Raw genomic sequence first — 13,007 nt, 5'->3', positions numbered from 1 at the left:
TTTAGGATAGGGACTGTAATAGGGAGGGCAATTGGCAGAAACTGAGCAAAATTGGCTACATACAACTAGGGAAGAGCATGAACTCCCATTTGAATAAAGAACCTTTGAAATCTAACAAATTGAACTTGAAGAACTTTATTTCACAGCCGCTTTACCATGCCTTTCTTTGGCCTTAGCTGTTTAAACCTAGCAGCTTAAGCGGGTCCATCTGTCAGCTGTTAGGTTTAAAGGACTGGTAGCCATTTCAGCAGGCTTTTGCTTCCCCCATCTTTAAAGCGAAGGAAGTGACATGGGTGGCCTGACCTGGCAGGGTTTGTTTTGGGGCTTTTGTTCAGTGGGTTCAGGGGTTCTGTTTGTAATCACCACAAACTGAATCAGAATTCGTGCCCATCCCTACGTACCCAAAGTGGTCTTATAATTTCATTTCAGAATGTTGTGTTTTTATATAAAGTGTGGATGTCTTGTCATTTCTTCTTTATATGTAAATTTAACTTTACTCCATTCGTTGATGGTGGATGAATCCATTATAAGGCAGTTGCTGTCTGTACTGTCTCAAATCTTCAATTGAATGGAGTTTTTAAAAGCAATAATATTATGAAAAAGAGTTAACTTTACGTTTTGTGACAGCAGGTGGCTACACCTGTATGTGTTGACATACTGCAACAAGTGTTGCCATAACTTCAGTAGAACTGCATAAAGTTATGATTAGGTTTTGTGTTAACACTTTTAAAATGTGGGCATTGAATTAAATCTTAGAGGCTGAAAAATTAGTCTTGGTCATAAATTCTTTTTTTGGTTCCTAGAACCAGAAATTTCTTGTCAAGACCTAGTATATGCACAATGGAAATTATCTTCTAACTCAGCTATTGTTTCTACAGCTGAAAAAAGAACAGTGCTATTGGAAGAGCTAAATAAAGTAAAAAACGAAGGGCCTCAAAGCAAGAAGAACAAAGCTGGTTCTGTATCTGCATCCAGAGGGTCTGTTACTCTGTCTGAAATGCGTCTACCTCTAAAAGCTGATTTTGTATGTGGTACTGCCCAAAAGCCAGGTAACCCCTATTGCTGTACTTTAAATTGTCATAGTCTACATTGAATTCAACTTTTCCTGCTTATGTTCAAAATCTGAACAATTGCTGTGGAAAACTTCTCTTATCAAATTAATGACTTCAGGCAGGAGAGCAGGCATCTATCACAAATAGAAGGTTGTTCTTTGATTACTGGCTTTTGCTTTGCTCTTGTGTTCTGACAACTTGCAAAAACCTTTCTTCAGCAGAATCTGTATAGGTTAATCTTAGTCACATTTGGCCCTGAACTCCCCTTAAACTTCCAACTTCACCCCCTGATTTCTCCCCCACACACACACTAGGATAAACATTTTTTATTCTTTCCAAGCTGAGGTTTCATTCATTTTTGCAGGTAGCTTAGCAACAAAAGTGCTGAACAAAACATTTTCCCCACTGTTTTAAGCTGTTGTATTAGCTGCTTTGTAAATCTTGGGTTATGATTAGCTGTTAAACCTGTTCACAGAAACAGCAGCCTACTACTACATAATCATTTTGAGAGCAGGAGCAGAAAACATGGTTGCAACTCCACTAGCAAGTATTGCAAATTCCCTGAATGGAGATGCTCTAACTTTTTCAACAACGTTTACTCTGTAAGTACTCTTTCTCTTGCGGGTTATTTTTAAATATCCCAAAGAATAATTACTGCATTTTTCCCACCATGTTATTGAACAACTGTAAAAAGCAGATTAGCTATGGTAGCCTGGCACATAATTCTGGGGTTCTTGCTACCTGTCCTCCAGGTTACACATCACTGTGTTGGGTACTATTCGTACACCTCGAATATGCAACCCCAATGGGCTGCTGATCTACAGTTGGGAATTTATAGCAGTTCTGTACTTGTGTGTATGCTTTCTTGACTGGCACTCTGCTGGACTACATTTTGTTTTTATGCTGCTCACCTGGGGGCAAGTGCTACTTGCTTCTGGTGGAAACTGCACCCTTGTGGTGGTCAAGAGAAGAAAACTTTTTCTAAAACTTCCTAAAAATTGTGGAAGAATAAGGAGTGTTAAAATATTTGAGGGATATATCCTGCAAGCTGTAGGTTGCCTGATATTCGCCATTTTGACCATAGGGACAAGGAGTGAATTAAGCATAGTCCTTTTGTATTTGTTATTTGTTATCTAAGCTATAAAAATTGAAATTCTAGAACTGTTTTATTCTTCGAGTTTAACCTAATCTCCTTTCCCCTTTCTAAAGGCAAGATGTGTCCAGTGACTTTGAGATAAACATCGAAGTGTATAGCTTGGTAAGTATTTCTGCTTTGCATCTTTTTTGAGCAAACACTTGGGGGAGCAACAGGCTTAAAAATCTCTTTTCTGTTTAGGTACAGAGGAAAGAAACAGCAGGCATTGATAAAAGGAAAAAGTCGGCTAAATCTAAGGTAAGAGGCAACTGCAATGCCTTGGTGATTTTGAGTAGAGCCAAAGTAATTCAGTACTGAGTGAAAGAAAGCAAATTTTAAATGGGTAGAATTTAAAATTGAACAGATTTTGTTCAGGCTTTATTAGTACTAATAAAGTTGTGATGCTGCCTTTATGAATAGATAGAGTGAAATAGTCTTAATATACTTCAGAAGAATAAGTAAAAGCCTCTTAGCATGGCATGACATGACATCCATTGTAAAATGGTGCTAGCTTTCTCTACTAACAAGTTTGCAAAGGATCATGCTTTTCTTTGTTAGTCTTAAAGATGCCTTTGGACTCATATTTTGTTTTGCTACTTCAGACCAACACAGCTACCCCCACCTGAATGCCTCTTTGGTAGTACTTGTTTTGTGGGACTCATTGGTCAATGGCAGATTTCTTAAAATTGCAAGTGCAAATGGATCATATACATGTTCCAAGAGGACAAAATTGCAAAAGCTGTTTGAAGAGCTGGGCAACTATTAATGCAGCCCCATTGTATTTGGATCAGCAGAAGTGTTCTCTTGTTCAACATGCATCAGTTCGACACAAAGTTAGTTGCGCACTACTTAAAAAGGAGCAAAACTCTCCATAGGCATACCAATATGGTCCTCCAGGGATCTGAGATAATCCAAGGCAAGTTGCTGTTAAATACCTTTCATTTAACCTGCAAATGGGACCTCAAAGCAACTTAGGTCTGTATTAAACCACACAACCCACACCAGCAAACAACACATTGGCTTATAACAGCAATTTATGCAACGGAGTAACTTGAGGATTTTAGAACACAGCTTTTGCCTAAGGTAAAGAAAGCTAAGATGCATGGTGGAGTATTAGTCTGGGATCCAAGCTTGTTTGAGGTGTAGCTCCTTTAGTCCTCTCACCTCTATGAAGCCAAGTTAGGAAACCCTCTGTAGTGCCTCTATCATGAATGAGTTGCTGCTCCAGGAAATTCTGCTCTTTATTTGTGGAAATGCATTCTGCTCATAAAGCGTGTATATTGGTTCCTAGGGTTACTTGCGAAAAAAACGGTATTCTGGATGTTGGATTTTGTGAAACCTGTTTTATTGGTTCTGTTTTATTTGAAAACTAAATGGCTTATTTGTGATTTCTGTTACAACTAACTATATAATATACTTTGAATTTATTTGGCATTTATTCTTTAACATTGTAGGCCATTACTCCAAAGCGATTATTGACATCTATTACTGCTGTAAGTACTAATATTTCCCCAAACAAATTTTGACATATCACAGAAGGATACAATTGGCTTTTGACCACGGCTGATTCCTCTGCTGTCCTACAGTCACATTTAGAGTCTTTTTGTTTGTATACTTTGGGTAAAAAATATGGGGAATTAACTATTTTTTAAAATACAATGAAATGCCTCAAATGTTTTGAATTTGCTTAAGATCTAAAATATAGCCCTGATAACCTGTTTCCATGATTTTTTCCCCTTGCAGAAGAGTAATCTTCATACTCCAGGTAAGCAAAGCCATAAGATACTAATTTTGATACTTATCCTAAATATGATGTTGGGGAGTAGATGCCGCATTGAATCAGATGCTATGCAGCCTGCATGTCCCACAAGCCTGGTCTTTTGCCTTTAATTTGTACCCTAGATGGATAAGGCACCTATTGGGGCCAGTTGTAAATCCCCAGCCCCTAATGATTCTTATCTTTGACAGCAGTGGTCCCCAACCTGCGGTCCGCTGCCTGGTGCCGGGCTGCAAAGGCCGCGGTTCCCTCTCCCCGCCCCCCCCCCCCCCCCCGCAGTAAAAAACTTCCCAGCCCGCAAGCTTGCGGCCCTGGAAGCTTCTTACTGCGGGGGGGGGGAGAGGGAATCAGGGCGGCGCATGCGTGATTTCGGCCGTGCAGCGCGCATGTGCGCTGCGTGGGCGGGGCTGTTGCCCTGCCGGTCCCCAGCCGAAAAAAGGTTGGGGACCACTGTTTTACAGAAGCAAATGGGGGGGGGGGGAGCTCCCTGTGCAGCTTGCTAACCTTAATCACTTTCAAATATCTGAGTGAAGAACTTAATGTTGTTTTATGATTCATAATTCTTCCAAAGGAAATGTACAGAGGCTGAGGTTGGGATGCTGTTAAGATTTCCTTATAGGCAGGAAATAGAATTATAGCTTTAATGTCAATTTAATCTTTTGCTTTTGTATTGATTGATTGATTTGATGTGTGTATATATCCCTCCGCTCTCAGCGATGCTGGATTGTGGTGGGTTACAGATAAAAACTCTGATGGACAATAATATAAACTCCATCCCGTTACAACTATAAAAGATTAAACAATCACAAAATCCCACCCCTCCCCCTAAAGTCCCCCGGCAGCTCACAGCTTCTATGTTCCTGGGGGCAGTCCGCTGTAAAATCCATGGCACCTGCCATGGGAAGAAAGGGGGGGGGGCATGGTTTTTCGGCCATAGTCTCAACCAAAAACCTGGCAGAAGAGCTCCATCTTGCAAGGCCCTGTTTATTGGGCGTATTATACTTTTCCCTATTTTTTTGTTTTACTACATTATGTTTATATTATATTGCTGAAATAAAGTCAATAAATATTCTGGGCTTGTTTTATTTTTAACAGCCATGGCCAGTCCAGGTGGGCCCAATGCTGTCCGCACGAGCAACTTTGTTCTTGTTGGCTCTCATAAAATTTCACTGTCTTCAGTTGGGAATACCAAATTCCTTTTGGACAAGGTAATCAAGTTGCTCAGTATTTTCCAAAGATTGTTCCAGTGTCTAGCAACGTCACACTGTCTTAACATGGTCACCTCCAAAGTACTGTGTTTCAAACATTCAAAGACTGCCCATACCCTCATGGAGAAACATCTGCATGTAAAAGTATTAACTGAGCTATCTTATAAGCAAACCAATTTTTATCAAATAACTACAAGTCTGTTATTGTTGGGCATCCAAAATGCCTTGTTGCTCAGTACTTCACTGGGACAATTATATTTTCCCTGAACGGGTATGTAACTTTATATGAATGCCCATCCACTACTTGTAGCACGCAGTTCGGAGCAGCACAAAGGCTTAAAATTGTGTTTGGGATTGGCTGCAGCTCATTCTGAATTTTTTTTTTCCAAGCCCTACATAGCTTTTTAGTTAAAAATGTATTTTTCTGTTCAGCTATTTAGACATTATTCTACAGTCCTGAGGTTTCTTTAGTAATCTGTGGTGGTATTTAATAATTTTACAGTTGCCTTGATTTTGCCTCTTCTTTGGGAAGGCAAAGAAAATTGAACTAGAAACTAACTCTCGCACACTGGTAGAATCTGGGAACTACTTGTAAGCATGTGTTTAACTTTGCCTTGGCTGTCAGCTGTGCAAAACAATTGCTGTGGCATATCGTTTCTCACAGTTGTTCACGCTTAGGTTAGTATATGTCCCTTCTACATTTTTAAAATGAAATGATCAAAATGCATGCCAGTTGCATTATGCTTTTAAAAACTTATTTTGGGTTTTAGTCACTTTCAGCCATTACCCATTTCTTTTTTTCCTAGATAAGTTATGGAGTTAAAGAAAGAGCGCTGCTTGGTTATATGTTCCAGGATAAGGTTGCGATGTTTATTTCAGAGTTCCTAATGCATGCTGCCTTTTGTCTACTACTAAAATTTGCTCATGGTCATACTGACATGCCGCTTTGAGGACCACTATAAAGTTATGTGATTTGATGAATGCAGATACCTTCAGGAAAGAATATTGCTGTAGGATTGCTTCACATTTATCTCTGTGGGCTCAAACGTGCTTTTGGACACTAAGCAAATCTACAGGAGCCTGAATTTGTCATGTTGATTACATCCCATAGCTGTGTAAATAGAAGGCAGCTTTAGGATAAATCCTTATTTACAAATAGTATTTTTTCAGTTTCCACTAAGGGAAACTTTGGCAAGAAGTCTTGGTTTTTGGCTTGGTCTCACACAAAAGCAAAACCAAGGGAGGCAATGAAATCTTTAAAATTAAATTTGCTAATCTCAGTAATCCTCCTCTGAAGTTTTGACAGTGCACTAAGTAGCTTTCAGATGTTCGGTGGTGCATGGATAGGTGACTAACTCTCAAGAATTATGGAATTTTAAAAATTATCTAGGGCACTAGTCGTTCATATAACCTGTTTCCGAAAATGAAACTGACTTGTCAGCAATTACAGAATGTGCCAAAGAGATTTTTTTAAAAAGGCTTTGCTCAAGCTTGTTAACCTTCTGAGTTTAATCTGAGAAGGCAAGAATGCCCAAAGCAGGGGCTTCTGAAGATGAACTCAGCAATCTTGTGGAACGACATTATGTCCCAGTCACATTCCTAAAAAAATATTAATGCTACTTTTAAATTGTCTTTCTTTGTCAGAATAGTATTTTTTTTAAAGCATGGCATTTGGCAGAATGTTCACTTATGGGCTTAAAAATGTTCTCAGTGAGCATCACTGAGATTCTAACTTTTCTAACTTTTCAGTTTTAGAAGGTTCAGAAAAAGAAACATCTCCTGTCTAAGGAGGTCATGACCCAAATCTCTCTAGAATCAAGGATGTACTATTGTGAAGTATACTAGCAGAACCCCTTACTCATTTTGTGACATGGAAGTTGAGGTCAAAGGAACAAACCCTTGCATGTCCACACAAAGCAGAAGTAGATTAATGATTGCATGTAGAGCAATTTGGTTCTGATTTGCTCTCTGATTAAATTAGCTTCATGACCATTCAAGGGCAATCCCGCATATGCCCACAGCTCATGTTGCTATCCACAAGGTATAAGTTGAGACTTCTATCCCTGCTGGTTATGTTATTTCCTTCCAACCAAAGTCTGCCAGCCTTTATTCCAAGCAAAAATGAAACTGACATCTATAGTAATCTTCTTATGACATGAGCAATCATTGACTGATATAGCACAGGCCTCAGGAAATGGGCTTATAAAAACTAAAGACACTTATAAACACTCCTTGCTTCCTTCAAAATGGCAGAAAATCTAGAGCAAGTGTTGACTTTGCATTCCATCGAATCATCCTACTAAATGTGAGCTTAGCAAAATATGTTATATTCCATATTCAAAGACAATACTGATCTTAAGTACTTCATGCTTTATAAGTTCATAGATGCTTCTAAACATGAGCTGATAGAAGTCTTTAGAAACTCTGCTTGATTAAAGGTATCTTAGCATGTAAATAAAGGGTACTGTTGGCAAAGGAGACTTGGTGTACATTGTTTCAAATATAGTAAAAATTCAGTTTGGCCTTGGTGCAACATATGGACCACAACAGTTTTTAAGAAACTGCAATGAAGTTGAAGCTCTTGAAAATAAAAGTAGTCGGTTGCTTTACAAGAAGAGGGAGCTAACAGACACTTAGCTAATTTATAGTTAAGCAGGGAGCAGAATCTAAGAATTGAATTCTTTCTACATTTGAAATAACTCATTCTCCAATACTAGAAATGGATCTGACTTCCTCTTGGCCTTCCTCAATTGTGGAATAGCATTCTTACGTTAAAAGTAGTATAAAATGCATGATTTAATTTCACTTCTGGAGATGGTATTTACCAGGGCTGGATCCCTCTTTTTGGGCCCTGTCTTTTTTATATAAAAGTGGTGAATGAGTATTTTTCCTTCCTACTGCTATTAATTCAGAACAAGTGTATGAATTTGTCTTAGTGACTTAAATAAAGCTTCAAAAATTTTGTTTTGGTCCTTCAAGTGAGCAGTCTATATGCCTGAGACAAGTTTTGGATTGGTTAAGTGTCTTTGTGTGTGCTTGAGGTAGGGGTGCGTTCTGTGTTTGTGTGTTGCTTGGCTGGACTAAATGTCTAAACGATGCACTCAATTCTAGCTAATATGAATGAGCAAGCGGATGGTTGCATATCAGCTATGCTTGGTGAGGGCTGTACCAAACTTTCTGAGGAGATGGGAAAGAATCCTAAAACTGATACAGATATTTGCTTCTGAAGGACAGCTGCCTTGAGCCTTGGTTGTAGTGGTTAGGAGTGTGGACTTCTAAACTGGCAAGCAGGGTTTGATTCCATGCTCCCCCACATGCAACCAGCTGGGTGACCTTGGGCTCGCCACAGCACTGATAAGGCTGTTCTGACCGAGTGGTAATATCAGGGCTCTTTCAGCCTTCCCTCCTTCACATGGTGTCTGTTGGGAGAGGAAAGGGAAGGCGAATGTAAACCACTTTGAGACTCCTTCAGGTAGAGAAAAGCGGCATATAAGAACCAACTCTTCTTCGTGCCTGTAGAAGCACTTGCATACCTGTATTTGCTCTTTTGCTACAATAGTGCAATTGTTACTTTAAGAACCAGTCAAAAAATCTTTGTATATAAAATGCTTGTCCTATTTTTATTTTGTAGGTGAGCTGTCTTCCCTAGGGTTGTACGCTTCTGCTGCAAAAGTTGCAGATGTGACATACCATAAACATTGCATAAGAAGAGTTGCTAGAGTAGAAGACAAGGCAGCAGAAGCAATATAATATATAGAATAAACAATGCAGTAAACTATGATCTTGTGCTCTTTCAGAGACAGCTTGGTGTAGTGCTTAAGAGCACTGGTCTCTAATCTGGAGAACTGGGTTTGAATCTCCATTCCTCTACATGCAGCCAGTTGAGTGACCTTGGGCCAGTCACAGTTCTCTCAGAGCTCTCTCAGCCTCCTCTACCTCACAGGGTATCTTTTGTGGGTAGATAAGGGAGAGGAAGGGTAAGCCACTTTGAGACTCCTTGGGGTAGTAAAAACTGGAGTACAAAAAACTGCTCTTATTCCAGTTACCAGCTCTAGAGTCCCATCTTTACAAATTTGAACCTCAGGCTGTTCAGAATAGGTGTGACTTCTCCTTTGTAGACATTAGTAAATGCTCTTTCCCCACCCCTAATTTCCCGGAAATTGGATAATTAAACGTTGCTTGGAATAGCTGTGAACATGGTGACACAGATTTTAATTACAGTTGACCCAGAGCTGTTTGACTTGATCAAGTTATGATTTGATGGAAGAGAATAAGGGTAATTTTTAGAATCTTCGATCTGCTTGTTTTTCAGGTTCCATTTTTGTCTCCTCTGGAAGGCCACATATACCTGAAGATTAAATGTCTAACGGATTCATGTGTGGAAGAGAGAGGATTTTTGGTAAGTTGTCATTGCATGGATAGACTAGTCAACTCTGTGGGAGCCAGTCTGGTGTAGTGGTGAACAGGGACTAGTATCTGGGAAACCGCCCCCCTCAGGTCATGGAAACTCACTGGGTGACATTGGGCCAGTTATGCTCTCCCAGCCTAACCTACCTCACAGAGTTCTTGTGAGGATAAAGAGATAGCACATGATTCTCCAGGCTTGTTCCCCAAATTGACAAACTGGTTTGCTTTTACTATGCTTCTCCTTCTAGCACCTTGATTTGTTGAGCTCCTGTTTAATCATGTTGATAACTTACACATTATGCTAATTAGCTTTGTAGTACAATTCAGAGGGAGATTCCAGAATGATTGATAGCAGTCCTTCCCAGTATGTAGGGCTTGCTAAACTCGTTTTCCTTTCCTATGGCAAAAAAGGAGTGGGAGAAACCCTTTCAGTACCATGTTATTTCCTGGAACCCAGCTGGTGCAGTAGGTTTAGAATAAATCTCAAAACTCCTGTAATAGCAGATACTAATCTGAACACAGAATTGGAAGTTTTAGTTGACTAGCTACTATTGAATTCAGCAGATGGCACTGTTCTGCACAAGAAAGATACTATCTTGTACCAGCCGTTACTAGCAATTCCTAGATCACAATTGCACTGAACAGGTTTTCAAATGGGTTACCGAAGTGGTACATTTGACTATGAAAGCAAAGCAGGATAAAAATATCTCAAGTGTTATTAATCACCGCGTGGTGGCTATACGATTATGGGGCAAAAGGTATTGCAGCATTTTCTGCAGGTTTAACAACAGTAAGCTGAGAAAATAAGCTGCAAGAAGAGTTATAATAATTTGCTTATCAGCACACACAAGAACTGCCCATGAAAATTGATCTTTCCTGCCCTTTTTAGACTATGTTTGAAGATGTTAGTGGGTTCGGAGCTTGGCATCGCCGTTGGTGTGTGCTTTCTGGCAATTGCATCTCTTACTGGACTTACCCAGATGATGAAAAGCGGAAGGTAATTATAGTTTCAATATTCCTTAAGTTCTTGATTAATGCTTGCGTTGGAAGCTCGGTGATGGGATTGCCTAGGAGTATAGACAAGTACAAACTTTATTACTGTAATAAGAAATTTAGGGTAGGTTCATACGTTAATGACTGTTAGGGAGCCTCATGTGGGTGGAGTAAATACGGCCCCTTGCCATGCGGATTTTCATAGGTGGTAGTTAATCGTTAGAATTGAAATTATAATTACTGTCCAAGAAAAGAAATGGTTAACTGTTTTATTATTACTTTTGGGCACTTTTGAGAGCCAGTTTGGTGTAGTGGTTAGGAATGCGGACTTCTAATCTAGTGAGCCAGGTTCGAGTGTGCACTCCCCTACATGCAGCTAGCTGGGTAACCTTGGGCTTGCCACGGTACTGATAAAGCTGTTCTGACTGAGCAGCCTCACCCACCTCACAGGGTGCCGGTTGTGGGGAGAGGAAAGGTGACTGTAAGCCACTTTGAGACTCCTTCGGGTAGAGAAAAGCGGCATAGAAGAACCAACTCTTTTTCTTTCAGCATCCAATCGGATCATTAAACCTGGCAAACTGCACTAATCGTCAGATTGAGCCAGTCAACAGAGAGTTCTGTGCTCGGCCTAACACTTTTGAACTGGTTACCGTCCGGCCACAGAGGGAGGATGATAAGGAAACACTTGTTAGCCAATGCAGAGACACACTCTGTGTTACCAAGTAAGTACACAAAGGTTCTTTGTTAATCTTCTGCTTAGCTTTCTGAAAGTCTGAGAAATTAAGTTGTTATATCCATTTTCCTCATTAGTACATTAAAGAATAATTGAAACTGCTGCTTTTTTGGACAGTAGGACTTAAACCTTTTCTGTTCAACATTGAAGTTGATTTGGGGGGATTGATATTGCTGCTCTTTGGGGTTTTCTTCTGGATGATTGGTAGGATGTTGTGGTGAATTGTTTCATTGGTGACACCTTCCCATTTTTTTCATGTTCAAAGATGTCTGTATTAATAAATATTGCATTTTCTCTCTTTTTAAAGGAACTGGTTGTCTGCAGATACAAAGGATGAGCGTAATCTGTGGATGCAAAAACTAAACCAAGCTCTTGTTGATCTTCGCATGTGGCAGCCGGATGCTTGCTATGTCCCTATTGGGAAGCCTTGAATTGTGATAAACCTTCCCCCATAAAGCTTGCTTATAAAGCCAAAGGCAAACTATATCACTACTTAATGCAGACTTTTGTATAAGGTCTTCTGGATTCCACATTATACTTCATGCTTTAAAATGTGGATGCGAGTGTGTTGTATCGCACCCTGTGCTGCATCTGGAGGTCTAACTCTTTTCTAGCATCGGAGTACAGAAGCAGGTTTTTAAGCTCTTCTTGAGTGTGCAAAATATTTATACCTTGAAAACTGTAGCTCAGTACCCTATTAAAATCAAGCTCTATCAAGTAACAGGGCTTGATTTATTTCAAGAGCTGAAGAAAGTTAGCAAAGGGGGTGGGGGGAAAGAGCTTTATTGTACACAGAGTTTTCCATATTGGGATACCTCTTAAGTTTTCTGATTTCATGGAGTGCTGAAGCAGGAACTTCAAAGCTTAAGAAACTAATTGGGATTTAAAAGAAGAAACACTTCCTGGTAATTAACGTTCATCAGACTTGGCACTTGTTAAAATGTCTGTCTGGAATATGGATAAGGTGGAATAGTCATAGATCCTGATATGCAAAATACAATTAAACAGAAATTGAATTAGTGCAAGATATTGCACATACAGGTTTACAGAAGTGTTCAGTTATGCAAGATGTTGCACATTTTCCTAGGAAACAAGCATTCTGAATATTTTCTTGAAGCTGCTCTTTTTAAAAACAAAATAAATTCTTCTCACTGTTCTTTCCCTAGTCGTATTCAACTTTCATTGCATAGCTTGAGTAAATTAGAACTTCCAGTGAACTTTCAGCATAGGAAGCCATATGAAAATCATGTAGCCCAGGGGCAGTCAACCTGTGGTCCTCCAGATGTTCATGGACTACAATTCCCATGAGCCCGGGGCTCATGGGAATTGTAGTTCATGAACATCTGGAGGACCACAGGTTGACTGCCCCTGATGCAGCCTGTAGAGCTTTCTCGGGCACTCAGGGTCCATGGACTTTTATTACCAAAATGTCTGTCGGTGTAGGTAAGTTCAGCTGATGAGTGCAGTGGCAAAGTTCCTCAGTTAAATATCAGATGTGCGGCATTCACGAGTGCTTTCTGTCAGGTGTCATGACATGTTGGGTCACTGCTGTGTATATTAAAATGGCTGCAAAGCACTTCATTTAACTGTTGCATTATATACTTAGACACTAACACTTTAACTGCCCCCTTTTGTATGACAATTGCTTTTTTCTTGATGTTTATAAACTTCTCCACATAAATAAATGCTTAAATGTATCAAA

At 39.7% G+C, this 13,007-nt stretch overlaps 1 protein-coding gene across 3 annotated transcripts in view; it reads left to right on the top strand.

Moving 5' to 3' along the window:
• The window catches only part of ANLN (anillin, actin binding protein), a 30,768-nt gene extending 17,761 nt beyond the window's left edge, over positions 1-13,007 (top strand). The window contains exons 14-25 of one of the 3 annotated variants that reach the window (XM_077303378.1): positions 879-1,049; positions 1,528-1,654; positions 2,262-2,310; positions 2,389-2,445; positions 3,642-3,680; positions 3,931-3,952; positions 5,060-5,172; positions 5,979-6,032; positions 9,485-9,571; positions 10,469-10,576; positions 11,122-11,294; positions 11,613-13,007. In XM_077303378.1, coding sequence (XP_077159493.1) covers positions 879-1,049; positions 1,528-1,654; positions 2,262-2,310; positions 2,389-2,445; positions 3,642-3,680; positions 3,931-3,952; positions 5,060-5,172; positions 5,979-6,032; positions 9,485-9,571; positions 10,469-10,576; positions 11,122-11,294; positions 11,613-11,736 — 1,124 coding nt within the window. In that variant the 3' untranslated portion in view covers positions 11,737-13,007. The remainder of the gene's footprint in view (positions 1-878; positions 1,050-1,527; positions 1,655-2,261; positions 2,311-2,388; positions 2,446-3,641; positions 3,681-3,930; positions 3,953-5,059; positions 5,173-5,978; positions 6,033-9,484; positions 9,572-10,468; positions 10,577-11,121; positions 11,295-11,612) is intronic. The other 2 variants (XM_077303380.1, XM_077303381.1) reach the window with 2 other exon arrangements.

This window comes from Paroedura picta, chromosome 11 (assembly GCF_049243985.1).
Source record: "Paroedura picta isolate Pp20150507F chromosome 11, Ppicta_v3.0, whole genome shotgun sequence".
Classification (NCBI taxonomy): domain Eukaryota; kingdom Metazoa; phylum Chordata; class Lepidosauria; order Squamata; family Gekkonidae; genus Paroedura; species Paroedura picta.
This window is presented reverse-complemented; position numbering and strand designations above follow the sequence as displayed.